The following is a 26180-nucleotide window of genomic DNA, read 5'->3' as shown; positions in this document are numbered from 1 at the left end:
TGTGGATGCCCTGGAGTTCTTTGACTCGTTAATTCCTAAATGTTGTGAATATGTGGGTAGAGAAATTCTCATAGACTGAGACTTTAACTTTGCATTGAAAACCCAAATGGACAGGTCCTCGGTTGCTTGATATACCACCCCTGCTCCACTCTAGTCATTAAAGATTACATGGACAGCTTGGCCTTTAATTAACTTGTGGCAGAAACTTCACAATAGCGACAGGGGCTACACCTGACTAGATGTATGGTTGGGTTCTGTTAGAGTTACTTAGAGGATAGTTGACTGTTTCGTTTTGCCTAGAATTCTTTCGTACCATTTGCCTGTTGTACCCTGTGTGACAACCCCATCGTTCGAATAGCAATTAGCACTTTAAGGCCTGTGTCCCTCTCTGACCCGGCCTTTTGAGGTGATTTATCCCAAGAGATAATTGCTTTCTTCAGAACCAATGATGGGGTTTCTCCAAAAACACAGGTTTGGCAGGAATTTAAATGTTATATCAGAAGATTTTGTATACCCGAGGAGGCTGGGCCACTTAAACCTATATGTAACAAATTGGACTCCTTTGAAAGATTTTGAAAATGGGTATACTTCAGCAAACTCAGATTGCTTAGCTATTCAAATTTGCAACCCCTTACTAAATGTTGTGAGCTAACTGTAAGGGAAACAACAATATTTATGGTGATTTATCAAATGTTCGCTGGTATACTGAAGGGGATGCCCTGGGTAGATGACTGTCGAATGATTCATGCAGACCCTAGTCATGCTGAAATCGATGAAATCACTGCTGTTTAGTAGACACAATAATCAGATGTATGATTACTAACAAGCTTTATAGTTCATCACTGTGCGGGTGACAGTTCCACAAATAAAATTACAGGTTGAAAGAGCCGAGCTGGCGTGGCTCGATGAGGGGCGATGTGTTAGTAAATTTACCAATTACCATGGAAGAAATAATTGGTGCTATTGCGGAATTAAATTCTGCTATGGTCTAACGGGGTATCTGCTGAGTTCTTTAAGGAATTCAGAAACGTATTGGCCTTGAAAGCATCAGGAAGCCATAGAAAACAGAATTATGCACTCTCAGTTCACGTGAAGCACTCCTAGCCATGCTCCCCAAGAAAAAATAAAGACACAATGGACTGTAGAGCATATCCTATATTGTCAATGTTGAATTTGGATTATACAATTCTTGATGAAATAGTAGACTGTTATGCTTACAGCCAATAAAACAATAAAAAAAAATGACCCAGGGTTGATCCACCACATCTAACTTGTGAAAACAATTTGACGTACTGGCCTTAATTCACCCGGAAATTAATGCAGTGACTATGCTTTTAGATTCAACTCCTTGGAGTGGCGTTTTATACTAACAGCCCTGAAACGTATTCGGGTTGGTTCTTAGTTCCTGTACCTTGTCTCTTTACACTCTTCCACTTGTCAGAGTCTACACAAATGGGGTGGTGTGGGAACCCTTCTCACTGTCCAGAGGCACCATTCAGGAATGTCCTCTCCCCTCACCCTTCTTTTTGCTTTAGCAGTGTAGCCATTGGCTTCCATATTGCATGAGTTTCATAGCCGTAGGGGACTGTTATTTTATAATCAAATTAGTCTGGTTTTGTTATACACTGATGGTCCCCATAACTAACTTACCCCATTCATTCAAAATTTAGTGCATGACTTTGACCATTCTACATAAATTGCATAAATGGTGCAAGCGCCCCTCCTTGATGGTGAGAGTTTCTTAAATCGAGATGATTATCCTACCCAAATGTGGATACCTGTTAACTAACATTCCCTTCCTGCTACCCCATGTGTTTTTTTTATTTTCTCTGAGCTATAATGTGCTCTTACCACTTTTATTTCGGATGGAAAGCAAGTGGGATTGGCTTGGGATGTACCTATACTCCCTTATGAATGTAGAGGTCTTGGGGTCCTCATTTGAAAATGTATGCACATATAGTGCAACACTCAATTTCTTGTTATGACTCTCCACCTCTCAGTTCTATGTATTTATTTCTAGTTTATTTTTGCATTTATGTAGCACCCAAACCCGAAGGTATCACAGCGCTGGTACAGGCTAAACAAGACATACTTTAGTCAGGTTCGACAAAGTTGTTCAGAATCAGTAAACTGGTCCTGCAACATGATAGGAGGTAAGGCCGAAGTATTTGTGGAAAAGTCATGTTTTCAGGAGTTTCCTGAAGGCAATGTGATGTTTAATTTCTAATATGCACAGGGAGAGTATTCCAAAGGCTCTGCGTTGTAATGCTGAAGCTGGAGTCACCCGCTCGCTTACGATCAAGCCTGAGCGTACTCGGTTCAAGACGAGAAGTGGAGCGAATGGGGCATATCTTGGGTTTGGGCGGCCATCCAATTTTCAATAATACTGTATGTGTGGTTGATTGAGATGACATCTTGGTCATAGTTCCCTGAGATAGGAAGTAAAATGTGTGTGTCATCCGCGAAGTTTGTATATGAAATGCCCATGGCATTGAGGTAGTCGTATAGTGGCTTAGTATAGGTGTTGTAAAGGGCGGGCGGAATACAGGAACCCTGAGTGATTACACATGGGACTGGGATGGGGTCTGCAGTGGTGGTTCCAATGAAGACTCTGCAGGTGCGCTCGCTCAGGAAGGATTTGATCCACAGTGCCACCTCCCGGGTGAACTGGAAGTTAGAAACAAGATGTTGGCAGAGGGTGTCCTTGTCAAAGATGTCAAATGCTGCTGGGAGGTTGAGTAGGAGCATGATCGCAATGTTGCCAGTCTCAGAAGTTGTCAAGTTGGATTTTGGGGACCAAGATTCTGTGCTGTGCTTGGGCCTGAATCCAGAATGTCTGTACTCAAGGGGCTGGTACTGCTCAGGATGGACTGTGGGTAGGCAATGCGATCAAGGATTTTTAGAAGGAAGGGGACTGTAGTTATGGGTCGGTAGTTTGTTTAGGAGAGTGGGGTCCAGCAAGGGTTTCTTTAAAATAGGGGAGACCCAGGCTGATTTCGGGCAGGTAGGGACATGGTTGGCAGCGAAGGAGGCATTGACAAAGTCAGCTATTTCAGGAGCTAAAGTGACAGTGCATAGTTTGACTGTGTGCTGGTCAGGCATCACCTTTACAATTTGAAAGTTTGAGGTGTTGTATCGTAGTAATGATATATTCCCAGTATCCAGATATTTTACTGAAAGAAATTCAGGGTGGTAAGTTTTACCGAATTAAAACATATTGAAAAAAACCCCCAGAAAATTAAAAAAAGAAAAAAAAATATATAAATATATATGGTAGTGGGGTAAGGGGTTAAAATGGGTAGGAATGGGGTTAAAATGGTAGGAAAATGAGGGGGCTTGGTGAGGGACCCTACCAAATAACATTTAAAAAAATCAGTATTTATTCAGTATTCTTTTACCTCAGTAAAACTTACCACTCTGAATTTAACTTTAGTAAAATCAGAAGAGGAATTGCGTTGGGGTGTGGGGGGGAATGGGTGTCAGCGGGGGAAGGTGTCGGAAGAGGGGATTTTGCTAAAAGTAAGTAGTTTTGTATCCAACATTTTGAGTTTTAGCTTCTCCATTTTGCCTGAGAGAGGGCTGCTTGAATATTTGAACACCATTTGTTGTCGGTGTGGGTTAAGGAGGTGGTGGGTGCTGGATTTTCTAATTCCTTGAGGATGGTGAAAAGTTCTCTAGAACTGTCTTCAGTGATCTTGGTGCTCAAGGATGTGGCTTTGGTAGTAATAAGGGCGTTTTTTGAAGGCTTTGGAGGCAGTGAGGAAGGCCTTGCGATTGGTTGGTGAGGGGAGTTTTCTCCAGGTGTGGTCACTAGCTAGTTTGAGCCGCAGGTCCACTTGTTCACTGTAACCTATGAACTGCGCCATCTCTATGTACATTTGTAACTCCTGATCTCACTGTAACAGCGCTGTGATGCCCACGGGCTAATGTGCAGTATACAAATAAATAAATAAGGTCTTCTGAGAACCAGGAGTTAGTTCTTCTATTCTGGGTGATTGACTTGTGCTTAAGTTGTGTAAAACAAACGGGGGGTGAAGGGGGAGGGGTTTTCCATTAGACATGATTTAAACAGAAAAAATCACAAAGTAGTTGAACATCAGAGACAATCACATAATTTGTGGTATGCATACGCCTAAATCATGCAGAGCTAAGTAGATTAGATGTACAGTTGCTTTATTAAAAATACAATAGTTTATTCAAACATAAAATTGTACAAATATAACAACCTTCAGTGTAAACATGATCTGGATAAACCAGAAATGTGGAGTGCCTATATACAAATAAGTGCACAGAAGGCAGGGTGCCAACAATTCATGTAATAATTGACATTCCGTAGACCAGATAAGACAGACTAACAACGAAAGAGCGAAAAGAAAAAGAACAAGGAAAATCAGTAGTAGGTTCCTAACCTAGGTGACTTGGTTATAAATATAAACATTTTTGGAAGATTTCAATACATTCATTCTCAGAACCTATATAAAAAGAATTGTTATAAACATCACACAAATCAAGTTGGTTTAAACATAGACAAAGTGACACTGCACTTAGACACAATTAGTCCATTGTAATAGTTGGGGTCAACGCCAAAAGAGGGGAAAAAAATTATGAAACATTATCATAGTAATTGAGGCGTAACAAGAATGCATGTTGGCGTTTCGGCGGAATGGACCGGTTCAAGCCGCCATCTTCAGGACGGACAAACAACTTATGGACCCTAAAGAACATAATAAAACAACGTCTCAGTCTAATGTGAGAGTGGCATGAACATGGAAGAGTTGATGCAACGTAGCATATGCAAAAGAACAACGGGATTGAATCACCAGAGAACATGGAGGCCAAATAGTGTCACCTCCAACAGATTGACCACGAGGAACTCTGGACCCATGTGAAGGTACAGTGAAAGACACCTATGAATGGATAAAGTGAACAAAGGGAAGGCAGCTGAGATTGCTGACAAAGGAAAAGAGAGGAGACAGCCCCATCCGAGTCATGATTGAGTAAACCCTGAATTTAGGGAACTGTATGTTTACCTCGGCACAGTAGTGAAGGATGTGCACGTAAAGGAAATGGTGCCTGCAATAAGTAAAATTGCAAAGGGACTATTCAGAAATGCCAGGCCACAGCCATGATGACCTGAAGGACAAGTGATACAATAATGGATGAAAAATCAAGCGCTTCAGATGGGGGCGTCAAAGCCAAGCCCATATACACTGTGCCCTAACTTGATACTGGTGCGTGCACTTACTACCCCATGTGTAGTGTTCCCCGGGTTAAAGCAGGTGCACTGAAGGAGCAGGAAAATGGGGCGATGCCTACCTTGGAGATGGCAGCTGTATATGATTTTTAATGGCCTTTTTAGTGGGGCCAAGGTAAACAGGCATCGGAAGAACTTGATCGAGCAAGAGCTGGTGCAGGCTTTGTCAAGTGTGCCTGCGCAATGTAACGGCCGTTGATAAGGGCTGTGACCAAGGGGAACAAGAAAGAACAGAGAGGCAAAAGACCCCGAAAAGTAAAGTAGTAATTTCAATATCAATTTCAATTTTATTTAATATACCATCAGCCAAGTGGCTTTATATATACAACATTTAAAACAAAGTAGTACATCAGTAGCCTTATTAAACATAGTAATACAAAGCTTATACTTCATATAAATAAAAACAATAGTATTAAACAACTTCGTCAACTTGCAATTCAAAAATGTAGCTCATACACACACATGAAGCTAAAATTAAATCAGCAAGAATTTAATGTCCATACATTTCCAATACAATTTGACAAGATAAAATATCCAATTATTATCGCACTCATTTAAGAACAATGGCCATATCTCATTAAGAGTCTCCATGTTAATACTATTGTTATATGCTTTCAAATCGCAAACCATTGACGGGTGCTTAATTTCTTTCGACATCTCCTGTACCACAAAGCCTGCAGCATCGCTCATTCCGCGGAATACCTAGACGTGCCCCTTGATACACCGAAGCCAGGCTCACATTCCATTTTAGTCGTAGGTATTGGTTTACTATTGAGCTGTTGGGAAAGGCAGTTAGATACGGTGGTAAAACCATTCGGGCCACTATATAGTTGCAAAAAGAGCCACTATTGCGCCCTGAAAATAAATTCACTAAATATTGTTCCTTACTGAGCTCACGCAGTTTCGATTTTAGACGGGCTTTGATCACATATACCGTCCCCTCTTGCCATTTAATACAGAGTGTTAACAGCTGGCCCAATTTCCCAATTGTGTTGCAGTTATCATTTCCCAAAATGCTCCAGCGAAGTTCCCCATCATCGTGCCAGTCTCTAGTTTTAGCGTTTTGTCACAGAACATAACTGACTTCACAGTAACATCAGCCAATATACCAAATGCATATACTCTGACGTAGTAATGTACAGTGCCCAACGAGGCAGCACATCCTCGTGGGGGACCGCATGACTAAAAATGACCAGAGAATTATTGAATATGGGTGGCAGAGGTTGAACTGACCTGTAGTCGTGGTGAGGAAATCGCCAGAAAATGTATATAGCTTGATCCGAGCCAAGCCGCAAGGTGCCGTTCACGAGTCCAAATGGAGCACAGTGGTCACCTCTTGCCGCTGACCTGAAGTAAGCAAGCTGCCGTGAAGAGCCGCGCGGGACGCAGAGAGGGAAAAGATAAAGCACACTGGTGGCAAAGCTGTAAAGTGAGAAATGCTAGAAAGCCATGAACTGTGCTGATAAGCAAGCAACGTTGGAACTGGAGAGGGCGACCGTACTGCCCTACTAAATAAATGAAAGATGCAATAGAGGCGTTGGAGGGCATAGTGAATCTGGACTAGAAGGGGAAGACCTCGGCTGAAGAAAAATAAAAGGGGGAATCCCTTCAATGGAGCAAGAGGGAAATCAAGAGCAACAGGCATCAAGGAAGGTACCAAAAAGGCATTGCATCATTGATGCCATGATCAGTAGTATTAAGCATGAATATCCAGTGGGCCTCTTTGTTTGCCAAGAGAGTATGGGGGTTGGAGGCATTTTTAATGGTGTCAACCACCCACCAAGCTATGTCATCTGCTGAGTGGCCATGCTCCATAAAGTGGCATGCCAAAGGGGCTGTGGCATTTTTACATCTAATCCGTGATCAGCTTTTAATGATACGGGTATGTACTGGTCGAGATGTCTTGTATATGGCCCATGGTGTCCTGCAGTTGGTGTGTTGGCGGCGTTGCCAAGTTTTTCCCGCCACATCGAATGTTTTCATTTTTTTGCAAAACTTGCAAATGGAACATGTGCCACATTGGAAATGTCCTGTGAGTGGTCTAAGGTACCAGCTGGTTGTGGTAAACCTGTTGATTTTGGGGGTAGCATGCATTAGCTGCTCTCTCAGATTTTTTTGGCGCTTGAACGCAAACATAGGGGGAGATTCGTTGGGCAAATTGAGTTGTACAAGAGCCAGAATTTAGGAATCATTGTTTTGACTGCAAATTTGTCTGGGCTGTAAGTGAGCAGACAGACCAATTTGTCTTGTTTGGTGTTTATTCTAGTTTGAAGGAGAGTATCTCGTGGGGTGAAGCTAGCTTGCTTGAGTGAGTGGTTGACCAGTTTTTTAGGGTAGCCTTGCGCTCGAGGCCTGGCTGCTAGTTGCTCTGCATTCTGGTCATAGTCAGACAAGAGTTTACCATTGCGTCGGAGCCTGAGAAATTGAACATATGGTAGGCTCTCCTTCTGACTGCGCAGGTGAAAGCTTGTGAAATGCAGTAATGTATTTGTCATTAGGTTTTTTTGTATAGGGTGCAGAAAAGTTGATTCTGGTGGTGTTTAATAGTAAGATCAAGGAAATGAATTTCTTGGTTGCTGGCTGTCATGCTGAATTCGATATTGGCATGGAGTTGGTTAAGCCATTGTAAAAACTCATTCAGGAGTTCAGCTGACCCATTCCAGATCAAGATGATGATGTCGATATATCGACGCCACGTCTCGATATGTTTCCTGAATGGGTTAGTATCAGTCAGAATAAACTTGTTTTCAAAGCAAGCCATAAAAATAGTGGCAAGACTGGGAGAAAAAGCTGCTCCCATGACAGTTCCCTGAGTCTGCTGGTAAAGACTTGTGCTTAAGTTGAGCATGTCTTATTTTTGGTGTATGATCGGGATGTTAAGATGCAGGAAGTGTGGACCATCAGGTCGGCATGAGTAGGGGGGGGGGGATAGGAGAGATGTGTAAGTAGTGTCTGGGCAAGTCTATCTTCGGTAAGTTTGCGAGTGTTGCTGGAAAGGATGGGTGACAAAACCATAGGTGGCTTGCTGATAGGATGGGCATGGGGCAGGCAGAAGTCAATGATGGTGGTCGGACCTTGGTACTGGGACGATGGACGTGATATTGACAGTTGGCGTAAGGAGCCAGTCTAGAGTGCATCCTTTAGAGTGTGTGGGGAGTTACATGCTGGATCAGATTCATTGCATCGATGGAGCTCGTCCGTGGCTCTGCAATGTCATGGAAGTCTAAGTTAAAATCGCCTAACGAAGCAACTTGGTTGAACTCTCAATTGAAAAAAATCCATGTGTTACCAAGCACATTGGAATCCATTCTCTTGTTTCCCCACAAGAATGGAATGGGCGAGATTCTACATACCATATACAATCAACTTCCCCTTTATAGCTACTATACTTGGACATATTTGGAGAGCTAACCTTTAAATTTCGACTGATATTTCGAGGGAATGGAGTAGGTTTGACCTAATCACACCTGATTAATTTTATGATAATGTACTCTTGTAATCACTGCTGAAATTCCAGGAAAAACAAAAATGTCACCCTCTCTTCCCAGAATGAGGGTGGACAATCTGCTAACTTTCCTATATATCCTAACTCATTTGTGGCAATCCCTATCCTAGCGTATATCACTAAACCAGATCTTCATTCAAATAGTATATCGACAACAATAGTGTCCACTTGGAGGCTAGGAGGTCTCTGAGAGAAAATGGAACACTAAAAAGTGACCCTCTGGGTGATTATGGTGAAGGGGAGAGAGAGAGGCTTGCTTCCAGACCATGCGTATCTCAATAGATTATATGTACAACCTTTCCATTCTATATTTTTGCAGCAGCTATACTACACGTCAGTTAAAGGAGTTTTTTCTGGGTGGAAGAGGGATGTTGATGATTTTCTTTTTTTTAAAAAAACTTAATGCTGTAGGTAAATCCTCCACTTTAAAGCCAAATATCGGCAGAATTACTGTTGCCGAATTACTGCTTGCAGTAATTCTGCCAAAAACCCCATGGAGTCCCTCCATAAATGGGGACTAACACTACCTCAGACAGAAGAAAATCCCTGAAAAGGCTTCATAGAACTGCGTTTGCACAATCCATGCTAGAATAGGTGGTCTCATTAGTTATGTGAAAACATAATTCCTAAACAAATATTCCTGCTAAATATGATGTTCAGTGGCTCGATTCCCTCTATTCTATATTAAAAGTCTGGAGAAAACAGACACAAACCGTGTATTCAATGCCAGTGCATTTCAGACTCTAGTCTGTCATCAGGGCAAGTGTTAACACTCTTTGTCCACAATTTTTCCATCAAATCTGAACCACTCTGTATCGGTTTCTTCAGACAATTGAGACACATAGATTCAGTCACCTTGATCGAGAATGACCTCGAGTCAAAAAATAAAGAATCTAGTAGACCTCATTGACCTTTTTCTGTAGTGCTCCTTGAAGATTAACTCAAGTGGTTTAAATTCAAGCTTTAATAACAGTGGTGCCCACCTTTCCCACATTTCTTTGGTTAACACTGCCCTACCACCACTTGTAATCCTGTGGTAAATTGATGGTACCAAGTGGCGGTAACAGTAACCGATTTTGGCAGTAATTCTGCAGAATTCCCACTGAATGACTGCTAAACTTGGAATGAGGCACATTGTCTCTAATTGTAGAATCTGTTTTCTGATGCTTGTTAATCTGCTTAGAATCACATGCTGTGCATAGGTCCGACATCCAGTGGTCACTGCGGAGTATTGCATTTTGTTTTTCGTAGTCGAAAAGGGACGTCGACCGGGCGTGTCTGAAATACTATCCCTATAGTGACGTGTGTTGTACCCACAATCCCTCACGCGTCGAGGTCCCTCAGATTGTTTTTTTCCGCCCAGCTACTGGTCGCGGAGCTCCTCGAGAGAGACATTGCAGATTCCATCTCCTCGACCTTTGGTCGTTTTTTTTTCCTGTTTAAAGATTTAATATATCGATCCCTCCCTCGACGCAGTGGTGAAGCTGTCTCCGCCGAGCAAGATCTTCGACGGAGGGGACGAGCGGAGGAGATCCTTCGGCGTTGCCGAACACGTGGCCTGGCCTCGCAGGCCAAATACAGTAGGGAGAGTGGGGTCGTGGGACATCTCTGATTCTTTTTCTGAGAATGCCTTTCCTTTTCCCCTTCCTTTCCCTTGGGGTAGTTATAACGGTTTATTGCCTCGGCTATGGAGAGGACACCCTTTAGGTTTTGCCCACTTTGTAAGGGCAAGTTTACTTGGAAGGACAAGCATTCACGGTGTAACCGCTGCTTGCCCCTCGATCACGTAGAAGAGGGTTGCTCGGCTTGTCGGCTTCTAAAGCCAAAGACTCTAAAAGACCGTAGGGTCAAGAGGTGGCCGGCCTACGCTATGTCGAAGGCCGGGTCTTCACCCGCCGCTGCTACCACCGACAGTGACGAGGAACGTGATAACACGACCTCCGCTACGGAAGTCGTACACCCCTCTAAAGAGCGCTCGCGCTCTTCGTCGTCTGTCCCCGGCCCCGACGGGCTCGGCTCACGCCCTGCTTATGGGGATGAACACCCCGGCGACACTGACGCACACGATACAACACATAAACACACAACCCATAGCTCTTCTTCGTCGAAGACGAAGAAAGCATCAGCGCCCAAGGAGACGCAGGTTACACCGGCGGCCTCCTCGGACCGTTCGGGTTCGAAGCCCCTCTCGCATCCGCAGCCGCGACCAGCGACTGGGCTTTCGGCAAATAAGGGCGCCGCCCCCAAACCATCGGCCGGCATGCACCAGCAGAGAGCGCACGCCGCCGTAGAACGTTCGACACCCGTAACGTCGAAACCACAGCCCTCCGCTGACAAACGAGTCACAGAGAGCTTGGCGAGGATCGTTGTAGCCGACGCCCAGAAGTGTACGCCGAAAGACACGTCGAGCGCTACGCAAAGGTCGAAAGACACGCTGAAAAAGCCCGAAGAAAAACAGGGACTACCCCCTTCAGTCGGGGGGACCCCCAGCACACCGGAAGGCTTTTCGGAGGGCGACGGGACACTTTCCTCGACGTTGTGGGAGAGGTCGAGCCGTTTTCATCAAGATAACACTAATTTTCCCCCGCTAAATCGCTCAGGGGTACCCCATGAAACCATGGAAAGGCTCCATCTCTGCATGGAGAGAATGGAGAGGTTTATGAACACCCAGAACCCTCCCACTCCCAAGAGAACAAGAGAAGGGCCTCAGGAGGACGCCAGAGCCAAATACCCGAGGCAGGACACAGCCTTAGACTTCCATAATGTGTATGACCTCACTGGTGAGGAACAATACTTAGAAGAGGAGGATGATTTTGTGGACAATGAAGGAGGACAGAACCAAGAGGAAGGTCTGGAAGACAGCCCAGACATGGTAGGAGAAGGCTTCGGAGAAAATCCAGAAGAAGGACCTTCTCATCCCTGGCAATCCCCATCAGGATATTCGGACACTGATGTCCTGAACCTAAATCCTCCGGACAATTCACCTGTTAGAAACAGTTCTCCCATTGACGATCAGCCCACATTCAATGCCCTGTTGCGCAAAGCAGCAGCACATTTCGAACTGGACACTGGGGAGATCTCTCCGGAAATAGACTTTGTGGAAAGAGTAATTAAGGAGAAACCCCCAGTCAGCCAGACCTTTCCCCTCCTCGCTTCAGTGAAGAGAAGAATCATCCCTTCGCTATCCACACCCGCACTAATCAGAGGAGTTAATCCAAGGATTGAAAAACTTTTCACTCCTTCACCCTCAGACCCGCTGCACATCAGGGGACATTCCATTCCGGATTCCCTTGTAGTAACTAATGCAAGGAAGAGGGCAGGGGTGGCGCTGTCCCACCAGTGAGGCACCACCTGACAAGGAGGGCAAGAGGTTATATGCCCTTGCTAAGAGTCACATCCTCGGCTGCCTTTTCGGCAAGAATTGCGAACAACAATTCTTTGCTAGCTAGCTACGCGGACGCGCAGTGGGCCAAACTGCGCAAGGACGCCGAAGAAGCGCCGGAACCACTACGTACACGCCTGCTTTCAACTATTGGCGAAGGAACCCAGGTCAACCAGAGTATTGTAAAGAACTCTCTGGATGCTGCTGAGACAGCGGGACGTTCCCTGGTTCAGGGAATACTCCTAAAACCCCATGTATGGCTGCGCAACTCAGGGTTCAAACCGGAGACACAGGCGTCTTTATTAAATAAACCTGTTGAAGACTCAAACCTCTTCGGGAAGGCGGTGGATGAGGCTCTGGAAATGGCTAAAAAAGAGTTCGATACTATCAAAACTCTTGACCAGATCTCTAAGCCCACTACCAGACGCGGCTATGGCAACACATGCTTTTTTCGTGGCCAACGCCAAAAGCAGAATCAGCAGCAACAGTACCCTGCCACCAGTTACCAGACCAATAGTGGGCAGTACAGCCAAAGAGGACAGCGCAGGGGCAAAGGGAGAGGGCGGGGTCCACCCCCAGAGGCTCCCAAGCCCCCAACAACACCAAGTGACGCGAAGATTCGCGTCCCCTCCCATGCAACACCGGTCGGGGGCCGGATAACATCCTTTCTTCCAGCATGGGAGGGAATAACGTCAGACCGCTGGGTACTTTCCACCGTAGCCCACGGATACTGCATCGAATTCAACAGTTCCCCAACATACAGACCCCCGAGGGGACGACGCATGACACCGGAACACCTTGCCATCCTTCTCCAAGAAGTACAACAACTGCTGGAAAAAGGAGCCATAGGGGTCGTGCCTCTTTCTCAGGTAACGGAAGGTATTTATTCAGTGTACTTCCTTGTACCCAAAAAGGATCTAACCATGCGCCCTGTATTAGATCTGCGCCCAGCGAACAGGTTTATCAAACCCCAGAAGTTTCGTATGGTGACCTTACAGGAAGTGATCCCACTGCTATCACAGGGAGATTACATGACAACATTGGACATGAAAGATGCATACTTTCATATTTTAATGTTGCCAGCGCACAGAAGATACCTCAGGTTTATGATAGAGGGCAAACACTATCAGTTCAGAGTGCTACCCTTCGGCATAGCATCAGCACCAAGGGTATTCACGAAGGTACTGGCAGTGGCAGCGGCCCACCTGCGCAGGTTGTCCATCCCAGTTTACCCTTACCTCGACGACTGGCTCATAACAGGGGATTCTTACGAAACATGCTTCTCCAATACCCAAAAGACTGTATACCTTTTGTTCCAGTTGGGCTTCTCCATCAACGAAAAGAAGTCCAGCCTAGACCCCAGCCAAATCAAACAATTCCTAGGGGCTCTAATTCAAACAAAGGACGGCCTCGTCTTCCCCTCCAACGAGAGGGTCCAAAACATGCTGTTTCAGATCCCTCAATATGTGGCCGGTCGAGAGGTGACGGTACGCAAAGCAATGCGCTTGCTAGGCATGATGGCGTTGTGTATTTATTTGGTACCTCACGCGCGCCTGCGCATGCGCCCTATGCAAGAGTGGCTCAACAGCCAGTGGTGTCAGGCCAGCGGATTATGGGACGATCCAGTGGTGGTCTCGCAGGCCTTGGTTCTCTCGCTACGATGGTGGACAAAGGAAAACCTGGAAAAAGGGAAACCCTTTGCCACACCCGCGGCGGAAGCCACTCTAACCACAGACGCATCCCTAACAGGATGGGGGGCTCACCTATCCCATCAGACTGCTCACGGAGTGTGGACTCCGAACGTAGCATCCAAACACATAAATCTACTGGAGCTACTAGCTGTGTTCAAGGCGCTAAAAGCCTTCCAGGAACACCTACAAGGCAAAACTGTGTTGGTCCTTACAGACAGCACCACAGCCATGTACTACATCAACAAGCAGGGGGGCACCCACTCTCCAGGACTGTCCAAACTGGCCCAAAATATATGGAAGTGGGCTCTCAAACAAAACATGTTCCTACTGTCAGAACATGTACCAGGGGAACTCAATCTGCTGGCAGACAAACTCAGCAGAGATTTCCCCCTGCCCGAAGAGTACGAAGACATCGTCTTCGACGTCTTCAAACAATGGGGATTCCCAGAAATGGACTTATTCGCAACCCTGGAGAACTCACAATGCCCAAGTTACGCCTCCAGGTACCCCCAGAACCAATCCAAGGGGAACGGTCTGTCGATGCAATGGTCAGGGAAATTTGTTTACGCTTTTCCCCCGACTCCCCTTCTCAACAAGGTGGTGCACAAGATGCACCAGGAACAAGTAACCATGATACTGGTGGCCCCAATGTGGGCTCGACAGCCATGGTTCGCTCACTTGATGGAGATGTCTCTATCTCCCCCAGTGAAACTCCCCTGCCCGTACAACATGCTGTCACAAAACAAGGGCAGGACTCTGCATCCATGCCCCCAGAACATGAACTTAGCAGCTTGGCTCCTGAGATCATAGAATTCGGACATCTACTGCTCCCGCAGAGATGTATGGACATTCTCAGGGAAGCCAGAAAACCTAACACTCGCCACTGCTACTCTAGCAAGTGGAGGAGATTTGTCATCTGGTGCAGAGGGGAAGGCATCAACCCAATTGACTGCTCTCCCACACATATTGTTCTATACCTGACCCACTTGTTGGATTCAGGTCTAGTGTTCAATTCCATTAAAGTCCACCTGGCGGCACTTTCTGCATACACCACTTCCCAACTCAAGGTGTCGTGGTGGAAGATCCCTGTTATAAAGGCCTTCATGGAGGGAATAAAGAGAATACACCCCCCGATAGCTGACCCAGCTCCCGGATGGGACCTTAACGTGGTACTTACCAGACTCATGGGCTCACCTTTCGAACCCATGCACAAAGCATCTCTTAAAGACCTCACTCTTAAGACTGCTTTTTTAATAGCTATCACCTCCATCAGGAGGGTAAGTGAACTACAGGCTCTTTCTGTTCTAGACCCCTTCGTTACAGTTCACAGAGATAAGGTGGTTCTACGCACGCACCCAAGGTTTGCTCCGAAGTTCATATCGAAATTCCACGTAAACCAGTCTATAGAACTGCCAACGTTCTTTCAAAATCCTTCCAACTTGGGAGAAAAAACTCTGCACACACTAGATGTGCGCAGAGCGGTCATGTTCTACATGGAAAGAACCAGACCACTGAGGAAGACTAATCAGTTCTTCGTCTCGGTGGCAGCAGGAAGAGAAGGAGATGCAGTTTCAAAGTCCACTATTTCTAGATGGATTGTTCAATGCATCACTCTCTGCTATACTCTTGCTAAGAGAGAACTGCCCTTTAAGCCTAGAGCACACTCTACTCGAGGCACGGGGGGGTCCATAGCATTCATTGCAAATGTTCCCCTTGAGTCCATCTGCAAAGCGGCTACCTGGAGTTCTGTGCACACCTTTACAAAACATACTGTCTAGATGCACACTCGAGATCTGACTCCCAGGTGGGTCAGGCAGTACTAAGACATCTTTTCTCTACTGTTCCTTCTCATAACCCACCGCCAACTCCGGGTACTGCTCGCTAGTCTATGCACAGCATGTGATTCTAAGCAGATTAACAAGCATCAGAAGACAATGCATTACTTACCGTAAAAGCATTTCTGATGATTGTATCTGCTTAGATTCACATGCGCCCACCCTTCCTCCCCGCTCGGATGGAAGGAACATAGACTTCCTTTTATATCTCTCTTTTCTGTACTCACTCACGTCTAGAAGGCTCCCTCAGGGCAGAAAAATACAACCAGAGGGACCTCGACGCGTGAGGGATTGTGGGTACAACACACGTCACTATAGGGATAGTATTTCAGACACGCCCGGTCGACGTCCCTTTTCGACTACGAAAAACAAAATGCAATACTCCGCAGTGACCACTGGATGTCGGACCTATGCACAGCATGTGAATCTAAGCAGATACAATCATCAGAAATGCTTTTACGGTAAGTAATGCATTGTCATACCAATTGGCCCATTGCCTTGCTTTCAGATATCCTCTAATCCTCTACTGATTGGCAACATTAATAGTAGATTGGCTAACCTAGCTATTTGACAAGCTCTGAAACAAATCGCCTTGACTTGGATGGGTCCCTACCCCCACTCCCTTGAAATCTGCTTGATGTAGGGAGTTGATTTCACAAAACAATTGACAAGAGGCCTATAGACAACTGCCCCACCTGCACTAAGAACTTAAAGATATTTGGTTGACATTGTGTATTATTTGTGTGCTATTGCCTAACAAACCTAATGGCACTCACTCTAAGGTGTATATCATCTCTTGTAATGAACCACTTGCATGATTAGTGGATATACATGGGTATTATATTATCCCTGCTCTGACTCCCCTTTTATTTTCTTACTATACTCTAATGCTTCTTGTAAGAATTGTTGACATGCAGACTGGAGTCTTGTTCTGCACTTATAAGTATTATGCTTATTGATGTTCCCTTGTTGAAATTCAAGACCGAGAATATGGAACAAAACATTGGAAAATGATTTTGACCTCCAAACTATCTATAAACCAAGTTTTCCTAGCAAATTAAATGCCTGTCTGTGGCTAGGGATGAGGCTCCCACAGAATGCAGTTTGGAAGTAGAAGCTGTGCAAATCATGACACTTTTTTTATTCAGACGAAAGGGTGCGTTGAGTCGCTAACATCATTAAAGCTGCCAGCCAAGTAAAAACACTGGGTTTTTATCTTGACTCCTCCCTAAACATGAAAAACCAGGTCAGCGCTACTGCCTCGGCAAGTGCATACACCTGCAAACTCATTCGAGCCTGCAAACCCTTCCTTTCAACCATAAGCTGCATCACCTTGGCCAGAGCCCTGGTCCTATCAAAAACTGATTATTGCAATGGACTTTACCTTGGAGCCAACAAATACATTACCAAAAAATTGCAGATCCTGCAGAATAACGCTCTCAGGTCAGCACTGACTATACCAGGCAGACAACACATCTCCGCCAAAGAAGAGACCACAACTGGCTCTCTATTAAAGAAAGAATCCTACTCAAAACTGCATCCCTAATCCACAAGTGCCTCAACAACGCAGCTCCTCCATATCATGTGGATAGATTCACCCTGAAACAATACACCAGAGTCACCAGGTCGGCCAACTCCGGCTGCCTACAAGTTCCCAGAAATAAACTTAAAAAAGCAGGCAGTAGTCGCTTCCCTGTCCTAGCTGCCCAACTGTGGAACTCCCTCCCACCGAATCTCAAGACGAATCAATCCCTCCACAGCTTCAGAAATTAAATGAAAAAGTGGCTGATTTCTAGGGACGACCCGCTCTAAGCATCCCAGTAACCTAGTCACTCTAAAATGCAACTGTTTTTATGTAATATAACCCATTACTGTATATATTTCTGCATTCCTGTAACTGTGAATAACCTGTATCTATATATGTATATATGTTAAATACCCTGTTTCTACCTTCTTCTATTATGTGTAACTAAGAAACTGCATTACCTTGTACTGCGTCCAGATACCCCTGGGTGAGGCGCGCATTATAAATCAATAAACTAAACTAAACTAAATTTAGGAAGCTATGACCTCACTTTCGTCAGAGAGGGAACAGAAGAAAATGCTTCAAGTCAACCTCTGCGGGTCGCTAAAGCAAAGTCAAACTGATTCAGTTGGGAAAAGGGGTAGGCGCAGCCGCATTCAGATTTTTGTTGACGATCGGTTGTGGGCTGGGGGTTTAAATCAATTTTGTTCTGGTCTTAACTTTCCTTTTCCTTCCAATTCTCGTAGTATCAGCCACTGTTGTTAAGCTGTCTACCTAGCGTGATACAATCTGTCTCTTTTTTTCCCCTTTGCCTCTCTCCAATCTTTTTTCCAATCATTTGTTATCATCTCTCTCGGAGTACAGATGACCAACAGTGGCTCATGTTAAGGCTGGAACTCTGACCACTTCTCTTAGGGTGGCTCTTCAGAATAGGTTCACTTATCCTCTCCATGAACAGATGAGAAAGTATATTGCAGGTTTTCCTCTACACCTTCCCCATAGATAAGGCCTCATAAGTTGGCTGGTCTGGAAATAAAGTGCTGGTAATAACGTGTACCAGCACTTTTCCGGACCAGCCAACTATAAGTTTAGATTAAAGAAGGGGATGAATCTCCGCCATCCTCTTCATGAGGACCCAGGCATGAGCCAGTTGTGATGAATCTGATCACTCCTTTCCATGAGGTAGTCTCTCCTCATGTGTCCAGGGGATGGCAGCTACTACCTGACCTGACCCTGGGGGGTGGCTATTTCAGGGAGGATCACATGAGGGGAGGCCACTCTAAGGGGGAGAGACATCATCATTAGTGAGACATAGTATATCTCATTCCCTTGTAGAGACACCCCTTCAGTACCTCAGGCCCTGATGGCATATTGTGGCAGTAACCCTCAATATTCTCCAACACTTAGTCATAGAACTTATCACATAGTTACATCAGTAACAAAGACTGACATGTGGAAGAGAGCAACCAGAATGAACATTGCTCAGCTAGACCGAAGCGAGCGGTCTAGCTGCTGGAGAAATATGATTGGCTCCAAGTGGCTCCCTTTAATAACGCAGGAGTTCAAAGATGGAGCCGTGGAGAACGCAGAGAAATCCCACTGGCTAGACACTGCCGAGGAAGCCAAGCTGTCAGGTGGCCAGGTGAGCACTGGGACGTGGGAGAACCGGGGAGAAGACTTCTCAGCTTGGGCTTCCAGGAGCCGGCGAGCGAGGCAAACAAGTGGCATAAAGAAGAGGTGAGCTTCTGGACTGGAGGCCCATTCTCGTAGGCAGGAAAGATCCCAAAGCAGAAGGCGAGGCACAAAGTTTGCGCCGTCAAGAGAAGATGGGGGATGCGCAGACCGCCACCAGCCTCTGAGATGGGCCGCCTGAAGGAAGGAAGGAAGGAGGGGGGGGAGGAGGAGGAGGAGATTATTCCTGGTTCCTAACGGGAATTGCAACACCAAGAGGAGGGAGTTCTCCTCTTGGGCTACAACAAACTTGGTTATTCTTTTGAACTTTTGTTTTGGTGGAGAGAAACCTGTGGAAGGAAGTCCTTCCCTGGAACTGTGAGCATTATCCATTTGGAATCTTTGTTGGCTTTATACCTTTTAGTTGAAATTGAACATTTGTGCACTTTTCAAGCCAAAGCCATTACCCTTAACATCTTACAGTTACTTTTAGAATGAGAGGGCTAGGATAGGATTTCCTTTGGACATCTTGACACAGGACAGGCCTTTATTTTTTGTTTGAGGTAGGGAAACACCTCCTAGATTAGGGGACAGTGAGGCATTTTCAAACCCCATTATTATTTAATAAAGGTTTATACCAATCACCATGAGTCGTGTCTGTGTCTCATTCCTAGTTTCTCACACAGTGCATTTATGCAGCCCTGATCTTTAACTGCTTTAACCTTTTTAAAATCTAGCCTCTGAAAATCATTAAAATCCTGCTACACCTACAGGTCAAGTAACTTTTTATGTACCCGACCTAAGAGAAATGAACTCGACCCATGAACTTGACAGAATATATATTTATTTTGTCTTGAAAAAAACATGGTGACACAAGAAGAAATATTAACAGCAATGTTACCGTGCATTTTTACTGTGCCTTTTTAATATTCTCTAACTCATGTTCACGTTGGGACACAATTTCCTATAGACCTCGGAGCAAACAAGATCCCACACATACGAAGTACCATTGGGCAAGGCTAATATGAGCATTGTCCTGCATTTGTGTGAAAGGCTTAGAGTTTGAAATACCTTGTTGGAGGGAGTTAGGGAGTTAATATGTCTGAAATTTAGGGTTTGAATTAGGGTTATGATAAATGACCCCATACAGAATGGACTATCAGCCGAGGCTCAGGATAGGGATAGAGTGGGAGTTAGTGTTTGGACTTATTAAACAAAAGGAGCACTTCATAGTTCAGGGTGATGCCGGAAATAAGATGATTGGCTGCAAACTGATACAGAATTATATTGAGAAGAGGAACAGTGAATGCCCTAATTTAGAGTCTGTCCTTTTTACCCCACAATGCAGTTGCTCACGAACGATCAGTGTCTTGTTGTACAGCAGCAGTGGCAGAGGTGTACAGAAGGGGCTACAAGCTGCTAACAATTATTGGCTCAATATACACTCATGAAAATGAATGTACAGAGCCATTCATGAATATAAATGAGCCAAGAGTCAGCAGGCACCACACTAATTTTACTAGAAGTGTAACTTTATATATTTGGGGTTCAACATTGCGTAATTCCTTTGCCACCTCTCCAGCGGAGGAGCTGGGTGTATTTTGGCCACAACAGTCACAGACAACAGAGACACTGCACCCCAATGCAGCTGCCTCTCCTTCTCCACCCCTCACTTCTAATCTATCCTGTCATGAATGTGCAAAAAAAAGAGGCCATAAACCTGACTTTATGTTGCACTGTCTTTACTACATCCTAAGAATGTTTTATATTCCCTCTGTTGCGCAGTACTTCCACTAGAAGGTCAGTTACTCTTGCTCCTACAATGAACCTGTAGTGGTCCAGTCCAGTGCTTGCTGTTGAGCTTGGAGTCTACCGATCTGAGATTGTTACTCTGCCTTACTCGTGGTTTGGTGGGTGCTGCCTAGTCTGCTGCCGGGAGCTGATCCCCACGTAGGCATGCTCCTTGGTTCTCAGCATAAAGACCAAACACCACAGACCACCTTCTCCAGCTGGCTTGACTGGCAGACTACCACAGATTGACTTCCAAGCAATTCGGATTAACCTGGTGCACTGCAGGGGAGCTGCAGACAGTGCAGTTACTGCATACAAACATTTCAGATGGGACCCTCAACACAGGGCCGAGTACCATAAAAAGGGTACTCGACCCTCCTAAAAAGTACGAAACTATGCTAGTGGCGTAGGTGATTTTGCGAGCTCTAAAAATACTCTGTATTCAAATACCTTTTAAATGGGTAGTGTAATTTGAAACATCACTTTAATGTCAGCTGTGCATCAGTAAAGCTTTGGCCGATTTCGTTGTATAATTTATAATAATGATAGCTCCTGCTTTGGAGTTCATTCACAGTTCTGCATTACGGGAATTGAAAAAAAAGATTTGATGCCCAAGAGCTGCTTTTAACTCCTGTTTATCTGGCATCAGCAAGTAAACGGGATTCACTGCGGAGAACAAGAAGCTAGTACATGCCGTCCTGCCAAACTAACTTCCAAATGATACTTCTTGCCATGTATTTAGGACCCATTGTGCTGTACATGTCTTCTGGAATTGTTCTAATGAGCGATCATAGACATTCCCAAACAAACACAGCTATTGTCACATAGGTATGTGTGTGCAGCACCAGTTTGCCTGTGCAGCACCAGTTTGCCTGTGGAGGCAAACGTATCGCCTTGTTAGTGTCCGGGTAAAATCGCCCTCATGGGCTACAAGCAGGCGCTAAGTAGCTCCCAGCAAGTTCTTTAAAAAAAAAAAAAAGAAAAATCGTTATTCACTAAGAAATAGCAAAATGCATACATGACAAGACTTTGTTTGTAAGCAATGTACAGTCTAGACACTTGGTTCAATCTGCCCGAGCGACCTCACAGCCTAATATTCAGTGTTACAAGTGACTGCAACACTGTGTCCATCTATCCTTGTATGTAATATTCATGATAAAGTGAAGTGTCTAAACGTGTTTGGTTTCTATTCAGGTAGAGGCACATTGTTAGCATATTCAATGAATGGCATCCAGGTCATAACATATTTCGCATATAACCCCAATGAAAAAGCTGTAATTATCTCCACTGCAGAGATCTCCCCAGATTTTACCCAACCACATATGAGTGTTTGGATCCCCTTGTGCCTTCCAATTTTGTGCTATTGTAATTTTGACCATTATCAGCAGATTGCTGACAAGTGTTGCTAGACTACCTGTAATCTGGTAAACGCCAGCACCAGTATCTCCCAGGAGTATAATCAAGGGTTCTAATGGTACCTGGATAACAGTGATCAACTTGATATGTGAGAGCACTTCTTTCCAGAAGAATTGAGTTCTTGTGCATGCCCACCACATATGAATAATATTCCAATCTCGCTGCATCCCCTACATCAGGTATAGAGGTAGGATGGGTTCATTTTATGAGGCCTATTGGGGGGTGGGGTCGGGGGCAGATACCATCCATCACAAGTGTTTGGGGCCATTCTCTATCAGTGGTGTACCTAGTTGCACAGTGGCTCCTGGCCCAAATGTGACTCTAAGAATTGTCTTAAATCTTGCTTCCATTTCAATATTTGTTGCAGCCGTTCCCAGCAATTTCAAATCCTTCTGATAAAATGCAATTTTCAGTCCTGTAAATCCAATTTGTGCCAGGAAACTGTTGATAATGGATTTTCTGATTTAAAAACTATTATTTTTGAATGATTACTTTATATTGAACTATTCCTACACTCGGATATCTTTTTTAAAGTTTTTTGATTTTACAATTTGGGAGAATCCTTGATATTTGTACATTCACTATTGGGCTTACGTTCCTTAATATCATTAGTCTATAGCTGGACGTGATAACTAATGCATCCCTTTGCTTTTTCAGGTAGCCGTATCCAGCTGGGAGGCAGGCGCATCCAAGGGGTACCATGAAGCTGTCTGGTCCCTTGGAGAGCCAGAGATTGTCATTTCTTTTAGAAGTGGCAATCTCTAAAGAAGCCCAGATGGGAAAGGTGTACGTGCCCAAAATGCTCACCAATCAGGTAATGTTTTCCTTTTTTGCTGAAAACATTTGTTCATATCCAAAAAATGAATATACTGTGATGTCCCATCAGACTGAGTAAGTTAAATAATGGTTGATGATTCTAATGCATTTGTACCGACCCACCCATCAAATGGGCATGGTGTTTTGGCAGAGAGTGACACATGAATAGATACTTTTAAAAACTCCAAATAGCATTGATAATCTTTAAGATCAACGTCTGTTTTCTAGATGATACTTTAAGAATGCCATTTTACGACTAAGAGACATTTAATGAACTGGCTCTACTGGGCACCTCTGGAAGCCCTGAAGTAACTGGTCGATAGAATGGACTTCCACTATTACACCACTACTCTAACCATCCCACTGCACCACAGGTACCTCAGCAGACTCTATGGACTTCGGCCCCCATCGTAACGAGCCCTTACATTGTCATGTAGTACTGCTTGTTTCCTCCCCCTAGTCGTCCTGCGCCCTATATTGCTTACTCCCTAATACTGGTTATGTTATGTTTTGTTTGTACATTGTTCAAAATACTAATAAAAAGATCTGTTGAAAAAAAAGTGCCATTTTATCCTAACATCTCTGCCTTAAATATCTCTTAAAGTGGCATAAGGAAACCTTTTGTAAAATGTGCAAATAATCTAGTTGCTAAACATCTTTGCTTGTGAAGTTGTTTAACATAATCAGGAATTTAAAATAAGTGGCAGGTGTTGCCTTCAAACCTAATGTACTGCACTATCTTCACACTCACTTGGTTAATCAAGAATGGTTCACTGACCTGGAACATACACTATTAAAGAGAAACCTATGTGTTCTCTTATCTATTCACGAGGAAACCAAATACCAAATCTACATATTTGCACAGTGCAATGTGAGCTAGCCTACAAAGAACAATCTCTATTAACTTATTATTCTAGGTTTTCAAATATTCTACCCAAAGCTGCTTCATTACATGTTACAGACCTTGCGAATTATCCTGCTGTCTTTTTACTAATGTGTGAGGTCAAACCATTGGAGAGGACAAGTGTAATACCCCCACACCTCCCTGTAACCACAGGAGGTTTATGGCACAACCCTCCCACCATAATTGGCACAGGTGGCTGGACTGCTGGAACAGGCACCAGAAGGCAGCCAATGGGGAGGAGGGTTAGAGACAGGTTGTGGATAGGCAGAGGGAGTATAGGAAAGCCAGAAATAGGTTTAGGAAGAGGTTGTGGATGGTATGGGAGGTGGGAGGGGAGGGGGGGTAGCGTGACACATACACCAGTCGACTATCCACAAATGTTCTGTCTATTAACAAGATGCAATCTAAAGTTGTCAAGGCTGGTTCCTGGGGCTGGTGGTACCCAATACAAGTACTAAGGCTTAAGCTATGTTATTTTACTTTCAGAATCTCACAACTGAATAAATCGTAAGCACACCACCCAATGGAACCAAAACTAGTTTAAAGAAAGCGGATAGAGGATCTCGGGAGAGAAATGTGTTGGCTTCACACTAACCCTCTTTATTCTGATATTATAACAATGTGTAACAATCAGTACTACCTGATGGTAAACTTTGAGAGTTAATTTGATTTTAACGGAGTAAATATGAGTTTTTCCTTTCAGAAGAGAATAAAATGTGTGTGGTATCCAACCGACGCATGCAAACCGTTTAGACTGAATGGAAATCATTATCATGCGGCAGGGGTCCTCATCATGACAGAAATTCAGATTTCTCTCACAATTGACAGGTAAAGCACAGTGTGCAGTAGAACATCCACCATCTCGCAAATGGAACATGCAAAGAATTGGTATAACCGCAGCATGAGCTGTTTAATGCTTCGCTCACACCGAGTAGTTCAGCTTGAGTGCAAGCCTTTTAGGTGTCCCTCAGATAAACAGAAAAAGCAAGTCTGTGCAACAGCAATGCAAGCTTTCATCATGTAGAACAGGTTGGGCGGGTCAGTGCAAAGTAAAGCAAGGGTAGAAGATGCCCACACAGAAAACGGAGAAGGGATGGGTCTCTGCAGTAGAAGCTCCCCTCATAAAACAGGTGAAAAATAGGCTTCCCGGAGTGCACAGTCCCTATGTAATATAGAAAAGGTATTCCATGGACCTCAGTGTAGAGCATTCTTTCCTCGCATGGAACAGGAATATTGTGGGTCTCAACAGGACAAGAATGTCACAGATAGGTCGCCGAGCACAGCAGTAGAAGGTCCACTTGCATAGAGAAGGAACTGCATGGGATGGAGCAGGGCAAGCACCCCAGCACCCCCATGCTCAACAGGTAATGGAAGAGCATCCTTAATGCAAGCTACACTCTCAAAGAACGGTAGCAGCATAGGCCTCAGCAGTCCAAATTCCCATAACAAAGAACATGCACAGCAGGGGCTTGGTGATTTAAGCTCCTAGCATAACAGCAGTGGGAGCACCACCCACATAGAGCAGGAGCAGTTAATTGCCTCTGCAGTGCAAACTCCTCTCAGATAGAGCTAATATAGCATAGATGGTGAGTAGTTCAAATAAGAAGGCTCACTCTGCTTCCAGAATCAGAAAAGCTCCTTGTTAAGACGGATTTCTGAACTCTGTCCTGGAGGGGCAGAGGTTCAGAAGGCCAGCCTAGTTTCTTGGAACAGGGTAACCTCTGGACAAGCCAGACCAATCAGGGTAGCGATCGCGGCGGTCAAGACTAGGTCTCAAGAGGGGTGAGGGTGACTGAAAGCCCGCAATGAGCACACAAAGCAAGGACACTTACAAATTACTCCAAACAGGTGTTATATTAAAAATATATACACATTTATTACAAGGCCTTTGTAACATTGACCGTAGCGAGAAATCACAATAAAACTCCAGTAAACCAACACATAACAAACCAATACAATATATATATACAAATACAAACGAGTCTAACGAGTTAGACGCACGAAATGTGTAGACCACCTAGATGGGGAGGAAAACAGGCAGTGCAAATAATAATTAGACCCAGTCCGCCTTCAGAGGCACCTAACTAAAAGGAAGTCCAAGCCCTACGAAGAGTGGAGCCTTGTGCTCAAAAGTACCTGCACACGCTGGTGACAATGGACAAAAAGGGGAGTCTCTTCGAGGGAATCAGGCCGTTTAGTTGGGTGAACAAATGAAGATGAACAGAGCTCTGCGACTCAAGCGCAGCCTCCACTGTGGGCAGAAGCAGAGCACGAGTACGGAAAGGCGTGCTGTTAGACACAGCAGGGAAAAGCTATGGGCTCCTGCAGGAGGGCGACCAGTTCCTAGCAATGCTACTCCCCGGTCCCCGATGCAAGCAGACCCAGGCTTC

The 26180-nt window shown here is 44.8% G+C and overlaps 1 protein-coding gene across 1 annotated transcript in view; it reads left to right on the top strand.

Annotated features, from left to right (window-relative positions):
* The window catches only part of CCNI (cyclin I), a 560313-nt gene that overhangs the window by 57759 nt on the left and 476374 nt on the right, over positions 1 to 26180 (top strand). The window contains exon 2 of the mRNA XM_069626334.1: positions 22728 to 22884. Within this exon, the coding sequence (XP_069482435.1) occupies positions 22771 to 22884 (114 nt within the window). The 5' untranslated portion in view covers positions 22728 to 22770. The remainder of the gene's footprint in view (positions 1 to 22727; positions 22885 to 26180) is intronic.

The sequence above is a fragment of the Ambystoma mexicanum genome, chromosome 6p (assembly GCF_040938575.1).
Source record: "Ambystoma mexicanum isolate Mex_15411 chromosome 6p, UKY_AmexF1_1, whole genome shotgun sequence".
Lineage (NCBI taxonomy): Eukaryota > Metazoa > Chordata > Amphibia > Caudata > Ambystomatidae > Ambystoma > Ambystoma mexicanum.
The sequence above is the reverse complement of the archived record's forward strand: the minus strand, read 5'-3'. Positions and strand labels throughout refer to the sequence as shown.